General features: G+C 42.2%; 1 protein-coding gene across 2 annotated transcripts in view; it reads left to right on the top strand.

Annotated features, from left to right (window-relative positions):
* LOC140479040 (integral membrane protein 2C-like) overlaps positions 1-11,471 on the top strand; it is a 75,981-nt gene extending 64,510 nt beyond the window's left edge. The window contains exons 3-6 of one of the 2 annotated variants that reach the window (XM_072572830.1): positions 6,120-6,302; positions 7,940-8,050; positions 8,280-8,430; positions 10,894-11,471. In XM_072572830.1, coding sequence (XP_072428931.1) covers positions 6,120-6,302; positions 7,940-8,050; positions 8,280-8,430; positions 10,894-10,985 — 537 coding nt within the window. In that variant the 3' untranslated portion in view covers positions 10,986-11,471. Of the gene's footprint in view, positions 1-6,110; positions 6,303-7,939; positions 8,051-8,279; positions 8,431-10,893 lie in introns of both variants that reach the window. The other variant, XM_072572829.1, reaches the window with a different exon arrangement.
* Positions 11,472-27,593: the final 16,122 nt, after the last annotated feature.

Raw genomic sequence — 27,593 nt, forward strand, 5'->3', positions numbered from 1 at the left:
CCAAATTAATTTGCAATTTCATGTTCTGTTGCTAAGTTGGATAAAATCTTCAAATCACTTTAGTGCTTTCCCCTTGTGCCTTTGACTGCCCCTTGTCTCAAGAACTATGGTTATCACACCAAGTTAGGCATTGTCCTCATTCCCTTTGAAACTAATGCTTTTTTCCTGTGGACAAGTGAGCTGGCTGCTTGACGCCAGCATTGCTGACTCGGACCAAGTAAGTGAACAGCAGCTTTGTCTCAGTGCCTGTACCTGGTTCATCTGTTGCTGTGCCTGTGTCACCTTGGAGACATGCAGAATTTCTGTACACACAGTACTGCTCTGGCAGCTGCATAGTCACACTATTTCCCTTCTTGGTTATGGCAGTGTAGGACTTGGGTATTGGGTCTTGGGTATCTGTATACTTGGATTCTCCCATCTTACTTCACACCAGAATGTCCAGCTTCTCTTCTGTCTTTTGCCTAAAATCATTGCGCCGCCCTTTTCTCAGCATCATGAGTTTAGACTGCCTGATAAACACCAATGCCCTTCAGCCAAGGCATCTTTGTGTTCCACTGGCATTCAAATAGCAGCTCAGCTGCCTCCTTTTCCACCATAGTGTAAAGGTACTCCAGACATGGCCATTTACAATTGCAATGACTCCAACCTTTGCCCTCCAGCTTGAGTGTTCCTCATCCATTTCTCTACGAATTGGTTTTGTTGTTGCAGCATTTGTCCATGGCCATTTAGGGACTGCTCTGTGATGAGGAATGTTTTTGCAGATTATGTCCAGGTCATGGACAATCTGTGAAATGAATTGTGGCTCGAATGCAGAGGGAGTGGTAGATTTTGGTCTGCAAATATTTTAGTCAGTGCAAACACTTCTTTCTCTGATGTTGTGGATTTCATCACAATATGCTCATAGTAATAGAGGTGTGGCAGTTGATCACCAATAGATTGGAATTTCCTGATGAAAATAGGCCTATGAAATAAACTGTTATATTCTTCACGTGGACCTGCTGGTTGTGACTTGCTGCATACTGGCTCTGGTGAACTGGCTCTGCCGACAAGTTGACATCCAAGATATGTTTTGACAAAATGTTCCACATGTTTCTCTATCCATTGCCATCACACTTTGCTCTTGAGATTTGTTTAACATCAGCCAATCCCAAAGTAAACCTGTGAGCTAGTATCCCTAGAGTGGGTCAAAGCGTCTGAAGAATGACAGGAGAAGTGTGCTCCAAGCACACGGTTTCAAATGGCAGAGTACACCTTCAATACTTCATTCTTCCAGTTTCCAGCTTGGATTCTGTGTCGGATGTCATCCACTTCTGGATGTTTGCCTGACTCTGTGTTTCTCTGGATGTAACATGAACTGTCATAAACTGCAAGAACAATTCTGTTTACTTCTCTAGTGAGGATCTATGTGCATGTTGCTTCTTCAGTCTTGATGAGAGTTAGTCAGTGATGTTTACCTCTCCAGCTATTTGGACTACTGGAGTATCATCCAATGAGCAGCCGCCTCCTCTTTCCTGCAGCTAACACTTCAACTTACCTGACATATGATGTTGGACATGCGATACACTACCTAGTTGCTCAGATCCATCCCAATATAATTGCATCCATCCAAGGCTTTCCTGAGTCACAACTATAGCTATTTTAAATTCTTTTTCTGTCTCATCTGATGGAAAACATTCCTTGGAAATGTGGCATTTAATGTCACCACATAATGGTCCCTCACATCATTCATTGCACATTCATAATCTGTTTTTTTTTACTCTTGTCAGACATAACACTTGCATTGAAGAGCAGTAATCTCCCTCACTGTGTTTGCTGCATCACCCTCACCCCACCCAAAAACAGACTGCAACTGTCAGCAAGCTTTTCAAACATTTCCAGCCACTCTCTCCATTTCATGCTGTTGCTGCTGTCAAATCAAACAGCTCGATTCCTTGATGTCAACCTATCAATGCCAGCAAATGCTGTTGTGTGATTCCTCAGAGTCAGTATGTTAGCCATTAAAAAACTTGCTTATAATGCCCTCACTACATCATAGTATGTGAACTGAAGGAGTAAAGATCTCAGGCTCTATCTTACCTTGGATCACTTGGAGCACAACACTCCAGTGGAAGCATGCTCCTGTCTTGTAGAATGAGGTTTCCCTAACATTTGACTCATGAATACCAGCTCTTATGATTACAATTCCATGTAAAGGTGTGATTTTAAAGATCTGACTTATGAACATTTTCTGTACTTACAAACAGCTACTTTACATTTCCCTGCATTGTGTTACGACTTGCGTACATATTAACATGCTAACAGACTGAACAATGGAGCCCATTCATAGAATCCCTAGAGTTTGGAAACTGGCCAATTGGCCCAACAAGTCTACACCAACGTTCTGAAGAGTATCCCACCCAGACCCATTCCCACACCCTATTATTTTACATTTCCCCTGACTAATGCACCCAACCTACACATTCCTGAACACTATGGGCAATTTAGCATGGCTAATTCACCTAATCTGCACATCTTTGGACTCTGGGAGGAAACCCACATGGAGAATGTAAAAACACCACGCAGTCACCCAAGGCTGGAACCGAAACAGTGTCTCTGGTGCTGTGAGGCAGCTGTGCAGACTGCTGAGCCACTGTGCCGCCCAAACAACCTGGGGACTATCTGTACTAGTGCTTTGTTCGCCCAGGCACTTGTATGCCTGTGTAATGTAACGTTTCACACACTAGTTCATCACAATGACAATGTCTACAGTAACTTTGTTATGTTACGAGGGATAACATGAGCAATGCTGCAGCAGGTAAAACACCATTGGGAGGCAAATTCACACTAAATGCCATGAAACAATCCTAAACTTTTCTAATTATATTCATTGCCAGTGTCACATCTTAGCTGAAAGTGCAACACTTGAAGTCTCAGACTTAATATTATTTAACATCATTTAATCTCTATCCAGATTGACTGCCTTTCAAAATATACAATCTGACCTTCCAGTGCCAAGTCAAGTGACCTCATGTAATACAGAGTGTATCTTACTGTATCTTATCGCAGTGTCATATTGTATCTAATACTCAAGTTCATACACAGTCAATTATCATCATCACATACAGATATCTGGAAGGGTTGTGGGGCTGAAAGTGAATTGGGTCAGACCAGTTTTACAACAAATCAAGTCCGATCATGGCTACTTTTAGATGCTTGAACTCGCAAGCAAATAGAAGGTCTGTAAAATCATTGTGTCCTAGCTAGAGTGATTCAACTTCAGACTGGTTTAAAAGTAACCACTCCAGTCTTTGAAACACCAAACTGTGGTTATCATGTAGTATTGCCTTTTGTTATTGCACGCAGCTTCACTGGTTAGAGCTTTGATTCTAGCTTTCCCATGCAAGTAAGTGGTACTGAGATGAGTTATTTATAAACGCTTTATCTAGCTGACAGCACAAATGATACGTCATATGTTTGCAAGACAGATTTGTAGATCAGCAGTTTAATCATTTTGTTGCCTGGCTGCAGTTATTAAGCAGTATTTTCTTGGATTAGTGTCTGTTTTAATGCACAAAGCTTAAGGAGGTAAGGGAACTGGTATTATGTAAAATATTCTAAAGGGCGTTATACCTTGTTATAGTTACATTTGAGTTCTTGGGTCAGATAAATAGAGTATTGTCCATATATCCGAATTAGCACAGATAGCTTTATTGTTCTTTGACTGAATTTCCTGAAAATCTCAACTTGTATATTTACCATTGAGACTCCATTTTTCTGAAATGCAAAAGCAGAAATTTGACCTTGAAATTTTTTTGGGAGGAAGAAGGAAGAGAAGCGGGAGATTAATTGGCCATTGAAGCCTGGCAATAAAATCCTTGCCGTCTGATAACTCCTGTCCATTTTCCTGCCTTCCCTCATAAGCCTTGACTGAATTGTGGACCAAAAATCTGTCTAACTCAACTTTTGAACAAAAATAAGGATGCAGACTCACTGCAATCGGAGGCATTATAGTCTTACAACCGAGCCCTCAGAGAGAAGAAATTTCTCCTCATCGCAGTCTGAAATAAGATGCTCTTTCTTGAGAAATGATGCCACCTTTGTCCCTGCCCACCAGGAATAGATTCCTCCCAGATGGGGTAACATCCTCTCAGTGTCCACCCCCTCCTCATAAAAGTATTAATAAAATCACCTCTCATCATTCTAAATACCACGGTGGCACAGTGGTTAGCACTGCTGCCTCACAGCGCCCACCAGGAATAGATTCCTCCCAGATGGGGCAACATCCTCTCAGTGTCCAGCCCCTCCTCATAAAAGTATTAATAAAATCACCTCTCATCATTCTAAATACCACGGTGGCACAGTGGTTAGCACTGCTGCCTCACAGCGCCAGAGACCTGGGTTCAATTCCCGCCTCAGGCGACTCTCTGTGTGGAGTTTGCACATTCTCCCCGTGTCTGCGTGGGTTTCCTCCGGGTGCTCCGGTTTCCTCCCACAGTCCAAAGATGTGCAGGTCAGGTGAATTTGCCATGCTAAATTGCCCGTAGTGTTAGGTAAGGGGTAGATGTAGGGGTATGGGTGGGTTACGCTTCGGCGGGGCGGTGTGGACTTGTTGGGCTGAAGGGCCTGTTTCCACACTGTAAGTAATCTAATCTAATCTAATAAACCCAACAGGGTCAATATGTCCTCAGAAGTCAAGGCCACCTTCTTGGGAGTCAAATCGGTGAACCTTCTGTGAACTGCTTCTAATACGATTATATCTCTCCTTCAGCAAGTAAACCAGAAGTCTCTGGAGGACGTTAGATATGATCTCCCATTCAAAAATGAATTCATCAATAAAGTATTTTTAAAGTGTAGTCACTGCTGCAATTCCTACATTCAAACAACCAATTTGCACGCATAAACTGCAAAATACTGATATAGCTATCACTGTGGCAGAATAGTGAGGAGTTTTTTGCCATTCATGAGGGGGTTTTAAAACCTTTCTTTTGGAACCTTGCTGATGGGTAAAGGCAAGTGAAAATCCCAGCCAGGTATGAGATTTAGAAGCAAAAACAGAAGTTGCTGGAAAAGCTCAGCAGGTCTAGCAGCATCTGTGCAGAGAAATCAGAGGTAACATTTCAGGTCTGGGTGACCCTTCCTCAGAACAGTTCAAAGGACGGGTCACTGGACCCAAAGTGCTGACAATAATCCCAAATTAAACTAGTCCCATCTACCAGCGCTTGGTCATATCCATCCAAATCTTTGCTATTTGTGTACTTATCCAAATGTCTCTTAAATGTTGTAACTGTATTCGCATCCACCACTTCCTCTGGAAGTTTATCCACACACGAACCACTCTCTGTATAAAAAAAAATTGGGTCCCTCATGTCTTTTTAAAATCTTTCTCCTCTCACCCTAATTATGCCCCTTACCTTGAAATCTCCCACTCTCAGGAAAATGGTGTGTCAAATGGTGTTTGTCGATCTTACAGAATTCATGAGCAGACTATCGAGCATCTGTGAGATCCGCAGGTTCCTTGCCATCTGTGTGTGGAAATACTGCCTGACTCAGGCATTCTGTACATTTTGTATTTGTTGACTTGCTAACAGACTGGAGACAGTTTGACCCCAAACTATCTGATGTAAACCAGGGGTCTGATTGGCCCCATGTTTTACACTCCACCTGATCTTTTAATATCAATGTTTGCTCGTGTTGCTATTTACTAATAAAAGGAATGTTTTTGGCAGTCATATCCTTACAGTAGCTGAAATTGCCTTTTAAAATTCAGGATGCCAGGAGACTGAATTTCTTCCACGTGTAAAAAAACCTTGTTCTCAGAAGTGTGCATGTGCAAATTGGAATGAGGTCTTGATCTATTAGAGCATTGGCCTTTCTTGACTAAGCAATATGTCCTTTTAAAAACCAGAGAGTTGCATAATACATAAAAATATACATTGATAGACTGGATGGGATACAAAATGGTTGTTTATGCAGTGTCAAGAAAATTAGGGAAAGGTTATATGGAATTAATGCCTTCAACATTTTAATTTAGAAAGCAAATGGCAGACACTACAATGTGAATATCTGTAATATTTATGCTTGTTGACTGTATTGAAGATGTAAAATTTCAATTTTTTCCTCTCTTTAACGAGCACCCGCAGGAGAATATGTTTCACTGCAGGGTACTATATGATGACGACACAGCCTATGCACCGTTCAGAACTGGGATGGAACTGGAAGAGGATGTAAAGATTTACCTGGAAGATAAAGTGGAGTTGATCAATGTCCCTGTGCCCCAGTTCAGAGGTGGTGACGCTGCTGATATCATCCATGACTTTCAGCGAGTGAGTACTAAGCATGAAGTAATAAGCTTTTGAGTGATTGAGGCATTAGTTTTTTTTAAAAAATGTAACAAGAAAACAAAGCTTCTAATATCACTGTTGCAGTTTTATGCTGTTACTTGCCAGGATTAAAACAGAGGACTAGGAGAAATTGAGGGCTGCAGATGCTGGAGATCAGAGACCAAAAGCGTGGTGCTGGAAAAGCACAGCAGGTCAGGCAGCATCCGAAGAGCAGGAGAGTCGAAGTTACAGGCATAAGCCCTTCACATTTCTGATGAAGGGATTATGCCCGAAATGTCGACTCTTCTGCTCCTCGGATGCTGCCTGATTTGCTGTGCTTTGCCAGTGCAATACTTTATATCCAGGATTAAAACAAATTCAGGTCCTTGAGTTATTAGCAGTTGTACAAGTATTCAGTAACTTAGTATTAGGGCACAGTTGCATTTACACCATTTTAGATCCCTTCGCCCCTCAAATTCTCAAATTCAGTCCAACCTGGGAAATGTTAAATAAATGGTAGATGCTTTGTCTTATAGTTAGTGGCTAGGCAGTGAGAGAGGTAGTGGTCAGTGTGGGATAGGTAGGGGAGAGGTGTGAAGGAAATGAAGAGTTGCTTGCTCCCAGTTACTTTCTCAGAGCTGGTTTCCGAGCAACATTCATTAGCCTGGCCTGTTAGTTAATTAGCATTCCGCAGCCCTGTTAGCCAATGAGCATCTCAGTGAGTTTTCCTGTCAATACTACTTGTCAAAAAGTGTGGTGCTGGGAAGGCACAGCAGGTCAGGCAGTATCCGAAGAGTTGACGTTTCGGGCATAAGCCCTTCATCAGAAATGGGGGTGAAGGGGGCTGAGAGATAAACAGGTGGATGGGGGTGGGGCTGGGTGGAAGGTAGCTGGGAAGGTGACAGGTAGATACAGGTGGGAGGTGATGGTGATAGGTCCATGTGGAGTGGATAGGGGGGAAGGAAGATGGACAGGTAGGGTTCAAGAGGGTGGTGCCAATTTGCAAGGTTGGATCTGGGATGAGGTGGGGGGGAGGGGAGATGAGGAAACTGGAGAAATTGACATTGATGCCGTGTGGTTGGATGGTCCCAAGGCGGAAGATGAGGCATTCTTTCTCCAGGCTTCGGGTGGATTGGATTTGACGGTGGTGGAGGCCCAGGACTTGCATGTCCTTGGTGGAATGGGAGGGGGAGTTGAAGTGGTTGGCCATAGGGCGGTGGGGTTGTTTCGAGTATGTGTCCCAGAGATGTTTCCCTGTAACATTCCGCGAATTGGCGTGCTGTATTTTCCTGTACTTAAACGAATACAGAATGTAACAGAGAGTTCATTAAAGTAACACTGTGAAGGATCATTTCTTCCTCCTTCAAAATACAAAACAGCTGCTAATGGTAGTAGTTCTCATCTTTGTTTATGGTAACATCTTTAGAAATTGCACCCCTGTGTCTGAGCTTTGAGTCTCAGGAGCACAGGTTATGGGTTTAGGATGTACATTGACACAGAAAAGATTTTCCATCCAATAGTTAAGTTCTGCGTTGGGAGTATGAATTTGTTAAATACACGGTGGAGTCCAGAGAGTCCCATGTGGGGGGAAAAGAAAGAAAATATTTTCCACAACTGAACTTACGTTTCCTTTTTTGTAGAGGTTGACTGCTTATCATGACATTTCTCTGGATAAATGCTATGTCATTGAACTGAACACCACCATTGTAATGCCACCTCGCAACCTCTGGGAACTGCTTACCAATGTGAAGGCAAGTGATCTTTTTTACTTATTGTCCTTTAAGCAATTCCGTTGAAATTTGTAAAAATGAGGAATATTCGGTTTAGTAATAATGGATTGGGTTTTCAATGTGACAAATGGGAATGAAAACTGATACTTCTGATAATGGGCAACCGATCTGCCATGACATACTGTCCTAACGTGTCAATGTTTGCTGTAGACTTTGTTTTAGTGAACAACTAAATTATTCATCTTCACAGAAGGGAACCTACCTCCCCCAGACTTATGTTATTCATGAGGAGATGGAAGTCATAGAACAAGTCAGCAACATGCAGCAATTGGGTGCCTTTATCCACCGACTGTGCAGTGGAAAAGAAACCTACAAGCTGAAACGCAGGAATGCTAAGAGAGGTAAAGGCTGTTTCTTTTATTCTGTTGCTCCCAGTGTGGGTTTTCCATTTTATCCCATGTGAATGGTACCCATATGTATATGATTACTAACCCGATCGCATCTGACAACAGATAAGTTTATCTTAAGGAACTATTGTCAATTTAATTTTAGTCATTTCCTCTATCTTACTAGTAACTTTATTACAAGAGATGGTAAATTCAAGAACCGCTAAAGCTTATTATAATATGGTCAACTGATTTGGGTCTGCCACAATCACTCCATATCTGACTAGAAGGCAGATATTGAAAAGAGGTGGACTTTGACTAAAACTTTCGAGTTGAACTTTACTTTGAAGGCCAGAATTGGGAATATTGTTCAATAGAACCTCATTTGGGGTTGGTAGGGCCTAACAGATACTATTCTATACTTGGAAGCTGTGACAGATTGTGTCCCACAGTAACCTAAACATCGTCGAAAAGTGTGACACTGGAAAAGCACAGCAGGTCAGGCAGCACAAGGAGCTGGCCAGTCAATGTTTCGGGCATAAGCCCTTCATCAGGGATGTGTGAATCAGAACCTCCTGCCCCTTGGATGCTGCCTGACCTGCTGTGCTTTTCCAGCGCCACACTTTTCGACTTTGACCCTCCAGCATCTGCAATTCTCACTTTCTCCTAACCTAAACATATTCTGACAATATTAATCAGTCAGGCTAGTTTGACACCCCAATTCAGACTATATCCAGAATAGTGTACTGAAAGGAAAGCTGATACATTTCAAACTGCTTAGCATAAGAAATTGGCTGTTCAGCATCTTAAGACTGCCCTGTTATTCTGTATGCTCCTGGCTGATCTGCCCCAAGCCTCAACTCCTCTTTCATGCCAGCCCTTCATTGTCCTCAACTCCTCAATATTTCAAGTGCCTGTGTAGTTCCTTTTTAAATCCTTTCAGTGATCTTGCATCCTTAACCCACTGTGGTAGAGAATTCCAGACATTCATAATCCTCCCGGAGAAGAAAATAGTCCTTCACATCTCAGTTTTACATTACCATCCTGTTATTCTGTATCTAGGTCCTCAGTCAAAAGATTCCACCACTCATTTAAATATCTACCCTGCCAAATGCCCTCAGAATCTTGTATGTTTCAATAAGATCACCCTCCATCCTTCTAAACTTCTGATGAATAAAAGTCTAACGTGTTTAGCTGCTATTGATAAGTCAACTCCTTCATCCCCTGAATCAGCTTAGTGAATTACTTTTGAACCGCCCTCAATGCCAGTATATCATTTCTTAAATATAAGGGCAAAAACTGTTACATTATTCTACGCGGAACCTCCCTAACACCCTGTACAATTGTAACACGACTCCTCTATTTTTAAACTACAACTGCCTAGCTTTACGTGCCAATATTCCACTTGTCTTTGGAATTACTTGCTATATCTGCATGCTAACTTTTGTGTTTAATGCACAAGAACACCAAGATCCCTTTGTCGTTCATTTTTGGAGTCTGTTTCTAATACAATATTGGGCTGCCTTTTGATTCTAACCAACTAAAGTGCATGACTTCACACTTTGCACACAAAGCATCATCTGCCAAATTTTTGCCCACTCACTCAGTCTATCTATATCCCCTTGCAGATTCCTTATATCCTCATCATCACATGCCCTCCGACCTATTTTTGTATCATTGCCATGAATAAGAACAGTTTAAGGTCTTGCTTGCCCTAAAGGGTCTTCATGCTGCTCTGAGCACACACAAACAGATGAAACCTTTTACAGCTTCAACACATATTTTTATAAGGACAGTGAGATGAACACATTGTATTGTTTTTAATTAATTATCTTATTAAAAGAGCTGGGATAAGCCATCATACAATAAAATTCAATATGTTGACAGTGTTCATTAAACTGCTTGTGGAGCAATAATTATAATTCAGCATAGTCATGATAAAAATAAAATGAACATGGACACACTTTAATGCAGAATAACAAATTTGTAGCTTTAAACAGGGCATCATTTCTTACTGTGGTAAAATATGATTGCTTTTTGAAAACAAAATCCTGGAATAAATATAATTTCTATATATCAAAAATATTTCAGCATAATGCACTTTTTGGTAACTATCCTTCATAAATGTTTACATCCATACTTATAATGAAAAATAGCCATGTAACCTTGTTAAATTGAAGATATAATTACAGTGTAAAAATTTACACAGGCAGTTCCTATTACAAATGTCATTTGAATTTACTATGGAAATATAAGTATGTGGAGAGAATGTAGAATTTTAGAGTAGGGAGTGAATTGTATCTATATTCCCTGATCTAATTAATGCCTGCCAAGTAACCCTGCTTCACCTTAGTGCTGCCAGTAGGTATGAAAATGGATGACGATTATGCAAAATTAATGTTCAAAAATTAAATTGAGCAGTGGTCATCTCTGTGCATTTGTAGTATGTATCAATTATGTTTTCCCTTCCTATTTCAGCCATTGAAAAGCGTGCTGTCAAGAGCTGCCAGCGTTTCAGACACTTTGTAAATGTATTTGTGGTTGAAACATCCATCTGTGAAAGAAACTGAAGTCACAAAGCCAATTGCTTGCAGTTTCTATGTTATTCAAGGCACTGCTGCTTGCACATATTCTTGCATTCAAGATCAATGATATATTAGTTTCCTGCACTCTTGTTCATGTTTCTGTGATGATTCTGCAATCCTGCTGTTTAAGTGGTCACAGTTGCATTTTTAACACTGTATTAGTTGCTTTCTACAGTCCAACAGCCTTTATGCTGATGAACAAATCAGCACAATGGATAGTCTCTCCCCCACCTCTTAAACTGCATGGCTGTATTTGTTGAACATTTCAGTTAGGAGCGTAACAGCATAATTTAACAGCGTAATTAATAAGTTTCAATTGAAAAGACAAAGTAACAAAATGACTATTTCAGCCAAAACAAGAGAAGAGGGATGTATATCTGAGCCAAAAATGAGCATTGTGTGTTCTTACATTGTAAATGTAGCATAGAAGTAATGACATGCCTGAAAGAATAAATCGGAATCAAAATTTGACTCAGTTTTTCTCCTTGTCTCCATCTCTATCTTCACTGTTTCCTTCGTGCAATTTGGAACTGTTTATCAGATGTGTTGTGTAAGTAATGGTCATAGTCCACGTCCTTGCATGAGTTGGTCTGATCAGCCCTATGCACAGACAAAATGTTTGAGAACCAGGCTGAGCACACAACATGTTGACATTTCAGAGAGCAGGCCAATTATTCTTTGTTCCTTCATAGACCAACGGACGACACATTCTAAGTTTGACATACAATTGAAAAACCTTCACTCTAAAAGATTACAGACATCTTTGTACTGTAGCTCATTTGCATGATTCGTTGTGACATCCTAAAGTAAATGCTGGGTTCCAAAATGGTCACAAAGCTTTCAAAAATTATCTCTCTATTTTGGGAATATACAACAGTAAGATGATAATAGTTGCATTCTGCTGCTGCTGCTACTCTGTGCAGGAGAAAGGTACATTAGTCACAGATATGCTATGTATAGATGGCATAACGACTGAATTGGCTTGCAGCTTCGATATTTGCCTGCAGGGAGATGGAGACATAAGTTTTGCTGGAGGAGGTGATCTTTTAGTATAGTTTGATGGTCGTTGTTCTTCCATGACTCAAACCGTTGTGTTTAGGATCCTGTGTAGAGAGTCCCAGTGTTCATTACCAAATATCCATGTCTAATAACCGTGGAGAGATGCAGAGAATAAAGGCTCATAGAATGTATCTTATGGTGGGCGGCACGGTGACACACTGGTTAGCACTGCTGCCTCACAGCGCCAGAGACCCGGGTTCAATTCCTGCCTCAGGCAAATGTCTGGAGTTTGCATGTTCTCCCTGTGCCTGCATGGGTTTACTCTGGGTGCTCCGGTTTCCTCCCACATTTCAAAAATGTGCAGGCTCGGTGAATTTGCCATGTTACATTGCCCATAGTGTTAGTGAAGGGAATAAATTTGGAGGAATGGGTCTGGGTGGGTTGCTCTTCAGAGGGTTGGTGTGGATTTGTTGGGCCGAAAGGCCTGTTTCACACTCTAAGTAATCTAATCTGTATTGCAGGAGCTTTTCAACTAATTCCCATCATTTTAAAAAATTTGATTGCTGCTATCTGTTGGCTTAGATTTCATGCTGTTCCTTGCCTTCCCCAACTTTGCTTTTATCTTTTCTTGATTCTGATAAAAAAAAACTTGGAACTGTCTCATTGGCAGTCACATTTCCAATGAAATACAAAATAGTTGACAAGTTTACATTCCAAGTATGCATTGGAGGTTGAACTAGAGCAAGAGAGAGGTCATAAGTTGATGAATGACTCATCTTCACTCAATTTCTTCCCTTTTGGATGAAGATATGGTTAATTCTAAAGGGTAGGAATGTCCTCCCTCCTGCTCCTACATCCCCTCCTCCCTGCTGGCACTTTAGTATCCTGTCTTAATAGATCAGTAAGGAGGCTCGTCACTCTTCCAGGAATCAATCCAAGACAATGGGAGTTGACATCTGTATAATTCTTTACTACAATTGGGCCTCATAAGGGGATTCAAATGATAACTGATTCTACTCAAACTATGACATCCTCCTTTGGAATTGTAGAGTTTCATTCCATTTTGCTTTCTGCATGTTGTTAACCCACTTCTCTGAATTTGTGATAGAATCTTGGTCCGTAAGAACAAAATGATAGAAGGAACTTCCCATATCATGTTGAATGCTAGTAGTAAGCAATTTTCATGTTTTAGAGAAAGAGGAAGAAGCAAATAATAACAGAATCTAGTTGCCCTGTCTACAAGTTCTCATAAGTTAAAAATAATCACGCTGCCCTCAAAATTCTGAAGCTTTATTCACTGCATTTCTTTCATCTCTCCATGTGGCTGATAGGGCTGGTAAACTGATTGATTGTTATTCAGAACATGACTGCAGTGCAGCAGTGAATGTGGCACTGTGAGACATTTGAACATGAAAATTAGTTTTTAGTTCTTCATGAAAAATATAAGAATACAACAATATAGCAACAGTGCTAAAAATATATCAAAGTAGCATAAGGCCCCATGACTTTTTAAGGGTTCTACCATTTATGAAAATTCCTATCAGTCATTTTCAATGGGTCAGAGTACTAAATAATGTCTACTGTTAATTTTATGCTGTTGACCAAGGATCTACTTATAATCTTAACCTCACACAGAAAATGGTGTGCTTGCTGAGAATATCTGCCTAAAAGTAGTTTAGTGTTGCTTCATAGAACATAGAACATTTCAGCGCAGTACAGGCCCTTTGGCCCGCGATGTTGCGCTGACCTGTCATACTAATCTGAAGCCCATCCCACCTACACTATTCCATGTACGTCCATATGCCTGTCCAATGATGACTTAAGTGCACTTAAACTTGGCGAATCTACTACTGTTGCAGGCAAAGCATTCCATACCCTTACTACTCTCTGAGTAAAGAAACTACCTCTGACATCTGTCTTATACCTATCTCCCCTCACTTTAAAGTTGTGTCCCCTCGTGTTTGCTGTCACCATACTTGGTCCTGTCCATCCTATCTAACCCTCTGATTATCTTGTATGTCTCTATTAAGTCACCTCTCAACCTTCTTCTCTCTAACAGGAACAACTTCAAGGCCCCCAGCCTTTCCTCGTAAGACATTCCTTCCATACCAGGCAACATCCTAGTAAATCTCCTCTGCACCCTTTCCAAAGCTTCCATATCCTTCTTATAATGCGCTGATCAGAACTGTACACAATACTCCAAGTGTGGCCATACCAGAGCTTTGTACAGCTGCAGCATAACCTTTTGGTTCCGGAACTCAATCCCTCTATTAATAAAGGCCAAAACACTGTATGCCATCTTAACAACCCTGTCAATCTGGGTGGCAACTTGCAGGGATCTGTGTACATGGACACCGAGGGCTCTCTGCTCATCTGCACTCCCAAGAATCTTACCATTAGCCCAGTACTTTGCATTCCGATTACTCTGTCCAAAGTGTATCACCTCACACTTGTCCACATTAAACTCCATTTGCCACCTCTCAGCCCAGCTCTGCATCCTATCTATGTCTCTCTGCAACCTACAACATCCTTTGTCACTATCCACAACTCCACCGACCTTAGTGTTGTCCGCAAATTTACTAACCCACCCTTCTAAGCCCTCATCCAGGTCATTTATAAAAATGACGAACAGCAGTGGACCCAACACCGACCCTTGCGGTACACCGCTAGTAACTGGACACCAAGATGAACATGTTCCATCAACTACAACCCTCTGTTTTCTTTCAGCAAGCCAATTACTGATCCAAACTGCTATGTCTCCCACAACCCCATTCCTCCGCATTTTGTATAATCGCCTACCGTGGGGAACCTTATCAAACACCTTGCTGAAATCCATATACACCACATCAACCGGTTTACTCTCATCTACCTGTTTGGTCACTTTGTCAAAAAAGTCAGTAAGATTCGTTAGGCACGACCTACCCTTCACAAAACCGTGCTGACTGTCCCTGGTCAGATTATTCTTTTCTAGATGGTTATAAATCCTATCTCTTATAACCTTTTCCAACACTTTCCCAACAATTGAAGTGAGACTCACTGGTCTGTAATTACCAGGGTTGTCTCTACTACCCTTTTTAAACAAGGGAACCACATTTGCTATCCTCCAGTCCTCAGGCACTATTCCTGTAGACAATGATGATTTGAAGATCAATGCCAAAGGCTCGGCAATCTCTTCCCTTGCTTCCCAGAGAATCCTAGGATAGATCCCATCTGGCCCAAGGGACTTGTCTATTTTCACACTCTGCAGTATTTCTAATACCTCTTCCTTGTGAACCTCAATCTCTTCTAGTCTAGATACAAGTATCTCTGTATCTTCCTCAACAACATTTTCATTTTCTATAGTGAACACTGTCAAAAAATATTTAGTGCTTCCCCTATCTCCTCTGACTCCATACACAACTTCCTACTATTATCCTTGATTGGCCCTAATTTACCTCTCGTCATTCTTTTATTCCTGACATACCTATGGAAAGCCTTAGGGTTAACCCTGATCCTATCCGCCAACAACTTCTCATGTCTCCTAGATCTTCTGAGCTCTCTTTTTAAGTCTGTCTTCACTTCCTTGTAACCCTCAAGCGCCCTAACCGAGTTTTCACATTTTGTCCTAACATAAGCCTTCTTCTTCTTCTTGATCAGGGATTCCACTTCCTTAGTAAACCATGGCTCATGCTTGCTATATCTTCCTGCCTGCCTGACAAGTACATACCTATCTAGGAGACACAGGAGCTTTTCCTTGAATAAGCTCCACATTTTTAATGTGCTCATCCACTGCAGTTTCCTTCCCCATTCTATGCTTCCTAAACCTTTCCTAATTGCATCATAATTTCCCTTCCCCCAGCTGTAACTCTTGCTCGGTGGCGTACACCTGTCCCTTTCCATCACTAAAGTAAACCTGACAGAATTGTGATCGCTGTCTTCAAAGTGCTCACCTACTTCCAAATCTAACACCTGGCCAGGCTCTTTACCCAGTAATAAATCTAAAGTGGAATCCCCCCCATGCTTTAGTTCTATTTCAAGTGTGATGTTTGTGGCAAGAAGCGTTTAGGTCGCTTAAGCTTTGTGATCATAGAATCCCCACAGTGGGGAAACAGGCCATTTGGCCCAACAAGTCCACACTGACCCTCTGAAGAGTTACCCACCCAGACTCATTTCCCTACCCTATTACTCTACATTTACCCCTGATTAATGTACCTCACCTATACATTTCTGAATACTATGGGCAATTTAGCATAGCCAATTCACCTGACCTGCACACTTTTGGATTGTGGGAGGAAACCCACACAGACACAGGGAGAATGTGCAAACTCCACACAGACAGTTGCCTGAAGCTGGAATATGACCCCAGGTCCCGGCTGCTGTGAGGCAGTAGCACTACCAAACTGAGCCACCATTTGGTTTCTTAATATTGTCTTTATGGGCAATGTCTTATTTGATTGGAGAACACTTGAATTTACTTTTGTTGTTCTGCATCCTGCAACCTCCTTATAATTTGTTGCCACATTTAAGGGAGTGTGGCTTGAAGAGGAATTTGCAGCTAATCAATGAAGGTTATGGTTGGCTGGACTGTTAACATATTGGGAATGGACTCACATAGCTGAAAGATTTCTGCAGCAAAGTAATGAGGGATCCAAGCACCTTCTGAAATGAAATACAAATGATCTTCCCAACTTATAAGCAAATGACCAACAGCAAATAATATGTGACCAGAAGTTGGCAAAAGTGAACTTTTGAGTGCCTCCTAGTGCACACTCTGTCAACAATGACATGCACTTCCAAACCCCATTGATCTTACCTCTGAAATACAATGGAAAACTCTTCATTTTGAGTTGGCTTGTGAAAAAGGAAAGGGGGTGAGATAGGGTTGAACAGGGAGCCATTCTGATCCATGTGAAACTGAAGAGAGAGCCATCACAATCTCAGTGAAACCAAAGAGGATTCTATCCTTGGTAACTGTGCTATGGATTCTGGGTAATCTAAGTTGGAGGATGGGAAAAAGTTGTGGCTGTAAGAGCAGCTGTTTTTGTTTGAGGTATTTTAGGTGTTGGAGGTGTTTTCCTGAATTCTCGGAGCAGCAGTTACTGTTCTATATGCTGTTGCATTGCTTTAGAACTTTGGGGAATACAAAAGATCAAAACAACGGCACTTTGTAAAGGAGGAAGACAGACAAAGGTAGAAACCACATGGTCAGATAAAGAAACACTGACACAGCAGTGAATCCTGCACAGTTACTGCCTTTGCCATTTGAGTTCAAGTATCTCTGGAAATCGGTGTGCATCTAGGAAACATTTACAAACAGTGAACTTGGAGGAACCTGCGTGTGAGAGCTCAAAGCACAGGAGCAAATAAGTGCATAGTTTTTAAGGGTAGCATTTCTATAAATCTAAAATAGTGAGTAGAGTGGGCCCTTTTTTGATTATAAGCTTTAATGAGGTCTGTCCCTTGAATAAACTTTAAAAATATAAAACATAGGTACAATGTTAGCCTGGAGCAGTGTTTTTTAGAGCTTTAAGACTCAATCTGGGTCTGTAGATTGTGAAAGAGCAAAGATTGCCTTTAGTAGAGTGATGTGCTCTTCCTGGGAGTTTAGGGAAAGTTCCATGTTACTTATGATTATGTCTGCAGGAAGTGTCTATTGTTGCGAATCCTATCTGATCACATGCATTGATTGGACCGCTGTTAGAGGCAATGAGGAATTTACAGGAGTTAGGGGGGTGTGATGGATGGCAGTTATAGGAGGGGAGAAAAGCTGCAAGATAGAGTCAAGTAGATGGGTTAACTCCAGGAGGGGTAAGCAGGTAGTACAGGTATCTCCTGTGGCTATCACCATCTCAATCAAGTATTCTCTTTTGGAAAATGTAGGTGGTATGGACTCTCAGGGGAATGGTGCATGAACAGTCACGTTTCTGGTACCAAGAATGGCTTTAATGTAACAAGGCATACGTCGGCTTTCAAGCAATTGATTGTGATGGGGGGACCCTCTAGCCACAGGCACAGACAGACACTTCTGTCAGTGACAGCAAGAAGTCAGAATGGTATGTTACCTCCCCAGTGCCAGGATCGAGGATATTTCGGAGAGGGCAGAATGTTCTCAAAGGGGAAAGGAACCAGCAGGAGGTCATTGTACACATTAGAATTAATGACATAGGAAGGGAAAAGGATGAGATTCTGAAGGGAGAATAATGAAAGTTAGGCAGAAATTTAAATAGGTGGTCCTTGAGAGTAATAATATTTGGATTACTCCCAGTACTATGAGCTAGTGAGGGTACAAATGGAAGATGAATGCATGGCTGAGGAGCTGGTGCAGGGGGAAGGGTTCACATTTTTGGATCCTTGGAATCTCTTCTAGGGTAGAAGTGATGTGTACAAGAAGGACGTATTGCACCTGATTTGGAAGGGGACTAATATACTAGCAGGGAGATTTCCTTGAGATGCTCGAGAGAATTTAAACTAGTAAGGATGGGGAGGGCGGTGGGACCCAGGGAGGCAGTGAGGAAAGAGATCAATCTGAGACTGGTACAGCTGGGAAAAGGACAAGTCAAATTGTCAGAGCAGGCAGGAACAAAGCAGAGAGCAAGGTAGGACTGATAAATTAAACTGCATTTATTTCAATGCAAGGGGCCTAACTTGCAAATGAACTCAGGGCATGGTTAGGAACATAGGACTGGGATATCACAGCAATTACAGAGACGTGCCTCAGGGATGGACAGGACGACAGCTGAATGCTCCAGGATGCAAACGCTACAGAAAGGATAGAAAGGAGAGTGAGAGTGTCATTTTTGATAAATGATGACATTATGGCTGTACTTAGGGAGGATATTCCTGGCAATACATCCAGGGGAGTTATTTGTTTGGAACTGTGAAATAAGAAAGGGATGATCACCTTATTGGGATTGTATAATAGACCTCCCAAAAGTCAATGGGAAATTGAGAAACAGATTTGTAGGGAGATCTCAGTTATCTGTAAGAATAATAGGGTGGTTATGGTAGGGGATTTTAATTTTCCAAATATAGACTGGGACTGCCATAGTGTTAAGGGTTTAGATGGAGAGGAAATAGTGAAATGTGTAAAAGAAAATTATCTGATTCTGTATGTAGATGTACCTACTAGAGAAGGTGCGAAACTTGACCTTGGGAAATAAGACAGGGCAGGTGACTGAGGTGTCAGTGGGGGAGCACTTCGGAGCCAATTACCATAATTCTATTGGTTTTAAAATTATAATGGAAAAGGGTAGACAAAGTTTGAAATTGGAGAAAGGCCAATTTTGACAGCATCAGACAAGAACTTTCAAAATCTGATTGGGGCAAATGTTCACACGAAAGGGATGGCTGGAAAATGGAAAGCCTTCAAAAATGAGATAATGAGAGTCCAGAGAGAGTATATTCCTGTTAGGGTGAAAGGCAAGGTTCACAGGTGTAGGGAATGCTGGATGACCTGAGAAATTGAGGCTTTGGTTAAGAAAAAGGAGCAAGCATATGTCAGACATAGACAGCAGAGATCAAGTGAATCCTTTGAGTATAAAGACAGTAGGAGTATGCTTAAAAGGGATCATGAGATAGCTTTGACAAATCAGGTTAAGGAGAATCCAAAGAGATTCAAAAAATACATTAAGGACAAAGGGGTAACTAGGGAGCGAAGAGGACTCCTAAATGATCAGTAAGGCAGCCTATATGTGGAACTGCAGGAGATGGGGGAGAGACTAAAGAGTATTTTGCCTCAGTATTTACTGTGGAAAAGGACATGGAAGTTATAGAACGTAAGGCAATAGATGGTGACGTCTTGAAAAATGTTTATATTACAGAGGTGTGGTGCAGGATTCTTAAAATGCATAAAGGTGAATAAATCCCCAAGGACCTGATCAGGTGTACCCTAGAACTCTGTGGGAAGCTAGGGAAGTGATTGCTGGGCCCCTTGCTGAGATATTTGTATCATCGATAGTCACAGGTGAGGTGCCAGAAGACTGGAGGTTGACTAATGTGCCACTATTTAAGAAAGGTGGTAAGGAAAAGTCAGGGAACTTTCGACCACTGAGCCTGACCTCAGTGGTAAGCAAGTTGTTGGAGGGAATCCTGAGGGACAAGATTTACATGTACTTGGAAAGGCAAGGGCTGATTAGGAATAGTCAACATGGCTTTGTGTGTGGGAAATCATGTCCCTGTAATTTGAGTTTTTTGAAAAAGCAAGAAAGAGGGTTGATGAGGGCAGAGCAGTAGATGTGATCTCTATGCACTTCATTAAGGCGCTCGACAAGATTCTCCATGGGAGACTGGTTAGCAAGGTTAGATCTCACGGAGTACAGGGATAACTAGCCATTCGGATATAGAACTGGCTCAAAAGTGGAAGACAAAGGTGGTGGTGGAAGATTGCCTTTCAGACTGGAGGCCTGTGAAGGTGCTGGGTCCACTGCTTTTCGTCATTGATTTAAATGGTTTGGATGTGAGTATAAGAGGTATAGTTAGTAAGTTTGCAGATGACAGCAAAATTAGAGGCATAGTGGACAGCAAAGAAGGTTCCCTCAGAGTACAACAGGATCTTGATCAGATCAGCCAATGGGCTTAGAAGCGACAGATGCAGTTTAATTTAGTAAAGTCCAGTAAAGCTGGACTTTGGCCCAGGTGCTTCCATGAAGCAGTGATGTTTTTTCAAATTTGTTCCCCTGAATATGGAGCAGGAGTGGTCCTCTTAATCCTGCACTTAAAGAATATGGTCAGTAAAACGAACAATTATTGTGAGATGTAATCATATAAAGTCACATCTATGGCTGTAGTCGGCAGAAGCATCAATTACCTCATGCTTGGTTAATGGGCATACAAGGGAGGTCAAAATGTGACAAGTAGCATCGAAGGTGAAATGATAAAGCTAACATCCAGATCAAAGAGACATAAATATGCTAGACATGATGAAATAAAAAGTCTCTGCCATATTTTTTCAATGCAATTTCACAGAATTGCTTCCAAACCCATAGTGCTTTGGTACTAAATAGAACATGGTGAGATTCATACACTCAGCAATAAAAGGGTTTAAAAATATGGTTACCAGTAGAAACAATAGGCATAATCTTCTAAGGATCTGAGGGATGTTGGTGAGATGCTTGACAGAATCAGGAAAGAAGTCCAACAATGCCTATTCTCAACATCGAGAGCATCTTTCTCCATCTTTTACACCTTTCACATGCAGTGTTGTGAGATTCTTGCGAGGAGTTGCCAAGTGATGGCAATTAATGTTTGTTAAAGTTTTTGATGGCCAAATCACCTCATTAATATTCAATTTGTGTTCTTGCTAAACTCGCCAAACAAACTAACCATCTGGAAAACCTGACGTGGAAATAGGAGCTCACAGCCTCTTTTGGAAAAGCTCCTCCTCCTTTCCCATGGCCAAGCTGCAGAGCAGGACAAGATCTACAAGCACCAGCCTCATGCGCCCATCCACTTTGAACAGGGAGCCTTCAGAGAGCCAATGCCACCACCCTGGCATCTCTCCAAAGCACTGGCACTGCACCCTGCAAGCCCAATAATCTCTAGCAGGGCACACCAGCAACCAATACTGTTTAGTTACATCTGGTTCAGATATAGCACAGGCACAAGTAGCCAGGCTATGACATGAACTAGACTGTCAACCAGAACCCACCCACCTGATACCTCCCTGTCAGGCCAGGGTGGAGATAAAGGGCCTGACCATCTCTGCAATGGCCTGGATGGAATCGGCAGGAAGCCTGTGTGTGATCCCATCACTGACTGGGTGCCTCCTGGTATTCTCTCCAGGCATGCCACCTGACCCGTTGTGATCTCCAGCATTCTTTTGTTTTAGTGCCTCCTGGTATTGCCCTGTCTACTTGTGAGGATGAGGCATCTGGACTGGAGTCAAGAATCCACATTTCCCTCCTGCCCTGTCTTCGATCTTGAGGGCCAACGGTTGGGGTATTGGAGTGTCAGTGGGCATGACTCTCCAGCATCCCCTGAGGATGCTGGCCCTGTCTCTCCCATGACAACTACTAACCTGTCCTTGGAGCTAGACATACGGTTGCAGGACTAGCTACTTTGCTCCAGCTTTTTAGGCTCTGAGGGCCAGTACACTCTCTGCTGCTGCTGTATTTGTTTCTATGACATCTCTCAAAACCAAAACCACAGTATAATTTCCTGTCAGGGGCTGAGCAGTCCTCTGATGACTTGTGACTGAGGGTGTTTCGACTTGTGGTCACTCTCAATGTGGTCGAGATTAGAGTGGTGCTAGAAAAGCACAGCAGGTCAGGCAACATCCAAGGAACAGGAAAATCGATGTTTCGGCAAAAGCCTTTCATCAAGAATGCGCTGATGAAGAGCTTTTGCCTGAAACATTGATTTTCCTGCTCCTCAGATGCTGCCTGGACCTGCTGTGCTTTACCAGCACCACTCTAATCTCAACTCTGACCTCCAGCATCTGCAGTCCTCACTTTCACCCGCTCTCAATGCGGTGTTCAGCAATCACTGAACTCACACTGATTGCTGGTGTGATTTCCATTCATCTGTCACTGTCAGTGCTGGTGAAGGATGCTGCAGGTGGCTTAGCCAAAGTTCCCTCTGGGGCATCGCCATGGGTGGTTGACATGTCCAGTGGGGCAAGTAGGCAGGTCTCTATTGATGGGTCATACATCTGTATCTCAGTAAAGGTTGAAGGCATCGCAGCCAGTGGTGACAAGTGACATTCTCGGCAAGGCGCTGACACTCTGTTTATATTAAAAATCACACAACACCAGGTTATAGTCCAATACATTTATTTGGAAGTGCAAGCTTTCAGAGTGCTGCTCCTTCTACCTGACAAAGGAGCAGTGCTCCAAAAACTAGTGCTTTCAAATAAACCTGTTGGACTATAACCTGGTGTTGTGCGAATTTTAACTTTGTACACCCCAGTCCAGCACTGGTTCCTCCAAGCTCTGTTTATGGTCAGTGTTTCCAGATATGAATATTTCAATATTCCTGCCTTGAGGGGAAGCTTCATGCTTAAATGTGCCCTACACCATAGTAGAAGCAAAGATCAGAAGAATATTGCTGTGCTGACTTTATAAACATGCATCTTCCAATACTCTCTCTTAAAGTTGTCCAGCCATTAGATGGACCTATAGGGAATGATCAGATATGTCGGGCCTTGTGAGAAAACACCAACACCTCTTCACACATTCCTGCCAAGTCTCTGTTGTTGGATGTTATCTTATTATAGACACACAAGGACAGAATTACTGACAAATGAGCTGAGTTTTTCAATTTGGCTGCAAGCAGATCAGCTGCAGTGCGTGGAGCTGATTTTCTGTTGCTGCAAATGCTCGAAGTCAACACATTACAACCACAAAGTCTGCTCGCATTTCCCACCTGCAAGGAAGTTACAATGCTGTGGTTTTACGACTGACAGCAGTCCCACTGACTTGGGATTGAAAATTCAGACAGACTCTCTATTCTTGATTAATATCCAATGAGTCTTTTCCATCAAATGCACTAACTTCTAAAATCCCCTACTCATATCAGTATACCTGTCAAAGTGTAGTAGGCTGCCTCATGAAGTTAGATCATTCATCAGAGCTCCATGAATTTGTACTTCAGAATTACCTTCACAATGTAAACTTTAACCCCAAACTTTTAGAGCTAACCAATGTTAATTCAGAAAGATTTGAGGCAATTTGGAACACAATGCAGGACAATGTAAAGCAGCTGTTCTTAAATGCAGGAAAAGGTTGTATATTGGCTCTTTAGAATTATAGCCCTGTATGGGATCGTATTTGTAAGTGTTCTGAAGTTGAGTGTCCATAAAATGAAGACCCCTGTTACTTCCGTCAAAAATTGCATGTGTGGGACTATAAAAAGCAGACTTGGGAGAATTGATAATGGGGAATAAGGAAGTGGTAATGAAACTAAACAAATACTTTGGGCAGAATTTTCTCAAGAGTCAATGACAAAACAGACTGGGAAAGTACAGTAAGATTGAATAAGTGAGATTATCTAATCAAGAAAAACATAATTCTGAATTTTCTCTTAAAGTGAGGCCAGATGAGGATCTTGCCAGTAAGCCATGTATTTGCATGTGTTAACATCACATTATTACCTAATCGTGTCCCATTTATATGCAGGTTGTTATTCTTCCAGGTAGCGAGGAGAAACGAGAGAACACCAATTCCCAATGTGAAAATCTTAGCATTTACTTGGGAGTTGTGGCTCTCTGGTGTTTCCATCCCAGCCTCCCTATTGGCCAGTATTCCCCAAAATGTCAGGGCACAATCCATAAGTAATAAGCACCTGCGTTCTCCATCCACAGATGTTGGCACCAGCCTCACCACCTCATCAGAGCTTTATCTCGGACTAACTTATCATACAGTTCACCACTTCGGTACTGCACTTTGGAGTTCCCTGAACCCTGACATTACAATGCTGCTCTCAGTCCACTTCATGCACAGAGACAAGCAATGAATTAAAGTGCCAATATATTTATAAATGTGATATGCCATGCACAGTGAAGTGTCACTTATGCCACTGATGTATCCTAAGAAGTTGGTCTTTTTTTCTTGACCTCCCATTGTATCTGGGTGCAGTCGCTGTGTCTACAGCTCGGATGAAGGGACTCTGCCCGACAGTAGTGCCTGTTTACCTTGGAGCTTTGGGGAGGTGGCTCCTGGGGCATTTATGGGGAGAGGGCTCACACACTCTGAGAGTGCCCTGGCCAGATGCAGGTTCACCCTCCTTAGCCTCAACCTCCACAGTTTTGGGGAGTACAGACAGAGTGGACGTGCTAAGGCTGGGCACCTGCGCCATATTCTGAAAGGAAACTTCTGGAGGTCATGTGTGTGGTTTCCTCTCTGTCTGAGTGCCGAGCCTAGTTTCCTGAGTGCTCCATCCTGTTGTTACTGATCCCCAATGATAAAGTGATGGAGTTCAGATATGTGTACAACTCCAGTAACCACTGAGCATTGAGTTAGATCTGACCCTCCATTGTCAGACTCCATCCTTTCAACAGACACCCAAATACCGGAACAAAAACAGAAGTTGCTGGAGAAACTCAGCAGGCCCAGCAGCATCTGTGGAGAGAAAGCAGAGTTAACGTCTCAAATCACTGACCCTTCTTTGGAACAGACAGAACCCTGGTCACTGGATTTGAAGTATTAACTCTGTGTTTGGTCTCTACAGATGCTGCCAGACTGGTTGAATTTCTCTGGCAATTTCTGTTTTGTTTTAGATTTCCAGCATCCATACTTCCTGTTGTACACAAAATGCTGGAGCTTGTTGGCAGTCCTCTGAGTGGCAGCAATCTGGGACTTTTCTCCCTTGGCCACTTGTGAAGCCGTGCCAGTGATATGCTCATCAGATTGTGCTCCTGAGCCTAATCCAGCTGAAGTGCCCATCAGTCTCCGAGATGCTGGAGGATGCAGTGGATCATGTTATGGACCAGGCCAGACCCTCTCAAAATATTTTAAGTAGGTTAGCCTAGACCCTAACTTTTTCTTTTTTTAAAGGCAGATGTGAAGTGAGTGTTCCAGGTATGAACCAGCTGGTCAAACCACTCGGTTTAAGCCAAACAAATTTTATTTAAACACTATAGTTGTAACACCAACAAAATAAAATGGAATTTAGAATAACTTAGCTATTGGAAAACTTAACCAACCCGGCACAACAACTTCACCAAGGAGCTGATCCAATTCCTGTAACATCCCATGAGCGTACCCCTTAATAGAAGGAAAGTTCAAGCACAGGTTCTGACAGACAGGAAAGATTTCAGAGTGAAAAGTCTGTCAAGAATCATCTGCTGAAGCTTGAAGCCTTTCTCTGGACTGAAGCAGCTTCTCACTGTTGCAAGTAAGCCAAACCACAAAATACCTGAACTGGGAGAACTGGCCACTTCCTGGCTGGCCAGTGTTAAAGTAGACATTTCTGCACCTCTGCATTTACAACCACTCTTGAAAAAAAAACCCAGTGGACAAAATAACCTTTTTGAAGTGACTGCATCATCACAAAGCCTCACTAGTGTGCCTTCTATAGGATCTGTGAGTCCTTCCGATGATATGGAGGAGGTGTTGATGTTCAAAGGAGATGGGTTCTTGCAGTTGAAGGCTGCACAAATGCTGCTGGTGTTACAGAAGAAAAGAGGGGGGAATCATTTGACAAGAAGGATGGAAGCTTGACCATCTTAAGAACATGTAATAATGGTGATAATGGAGAACAATGCAACACTTGACAATGAATCTTACTTGGTCACCACGACTTAAAGATCTCAACATCCCACATGAACAGTCATCATCCTACTGCATGGGCTCAAGGAATCTCTCCTTGTATGGGGTGAGGAAATGATTGTCAGCCACCCTACCACCTGTCTTGGCCTTTCCAACCTTTCAGTGAGCCGTTTTTAACTGGAATGAAACAAAAGGATGGATTGAGGGAGATAAGAGTGGTTGGAGCAGTTAATGTTGCTGCAGTTGGAGAAATGTGATGAGGTCTCCTGAGTGAGTGAATAGGGTGCATTGAGGACAGAAAAGGTTAGTAGTTTGTCGAGCTGGGACTAGTGATGGCTCTTGAAGGAAGCTATCATGTGCAACAGTGAGAGCGGTAGGCCATGAGCCTCAGTAAGACAAGGGTGCTGTGGCCAAGTTAGATAGAGTGTGAGGTTGCAGAGAGAAGATAGTGGTATGCAGGCTTGTAGAGTGCAGAAGATCATTAACATTCTCATGGTATCACTGCATATTCCTCTGATCAGTGGACACCACATCAGTATGGTGACTACTTGAGATCAGGGTGACAGAGCCTGGTGCTGAGGTCTTCTTCATCCATCCTGCTATAATGGCTACCCTTTGCAATATCACTGTCCAGCAGGACTTCCAGTCCATGAAGCAGAGTGTCACTTTGCCTTTCTTAGTCATGTCTTTTGGAATTGTATATGAACACACTAAGGGCAGTTCATGATTTACAGTATCTGAGAAGGCGCGCAGCTGTGGTTTAAGTACCATACTGAAAGGACAATTCTTAGGCCCCTGCTATTCATTATCTATATCAATTATTTCTACATGGGCATTAATTGTATCATTTCGACGTTTGCAGATAACACCAAACCTATTGTAGTAGAAATTGCGAGGAGAACGCAAATACATTTCAAGAGGATTTTGAGTGACTAAGAATCCAAGATGGACGATGGGAAAAATTTCTGGCTGTAACAACTGTTCCTTTTTTGAGGTATTTTAGATGCTGGAGGTGATTTCCTTGAATTCCAGGAGCAGTAATTACTGTTTCATAGGCTGTTGCATTGTTTTGGAACTTTGGAAAAAAAAAGTCAAAACAACAGCAGTTTTAAAAGGGAGAAGACAGACAAAGGAAGCACGTGGTGAGGACAGTGCAGGAGAGAGAGAGAGAACCTGCACAGTTACCGCCTTTGCTGTTTGAATTCATGTATCTCTGGACATTGGAATGCGTCTGGGAAAATTAACTAACAGTGAATTTCACAACTAATCTTGAACTAAGCTGTTTGGGCGAAGTTCACAGCACAGAATCAGATAAGTTAATCGTTGTTTGAAGTGTGTCTAACAGAAAGACTGTAGTAGTGAGTAGAGTGGGTTCTTTCTTGATTATATGTTTTTGGAGATATGTCTCTTG

The sequence above is a fragment of the Chiloscyllium punctatum genome, chromosome 6 (genome assembly GCF_047496795.1).
Source record: "Chiloscyllium punctatum isolate Juve2018m chromosome 6, sChiPun1.3, whole genome shotgun sequence".
NCBI classification, from domain to species: domain Eukaryota; kingdom Metazoa; phylum Chordata; class Chondrichthyes; order Orectolobiformes; family Hemiscylliidae; genus Chiloscyllium; species Chiloscyllium punctatum.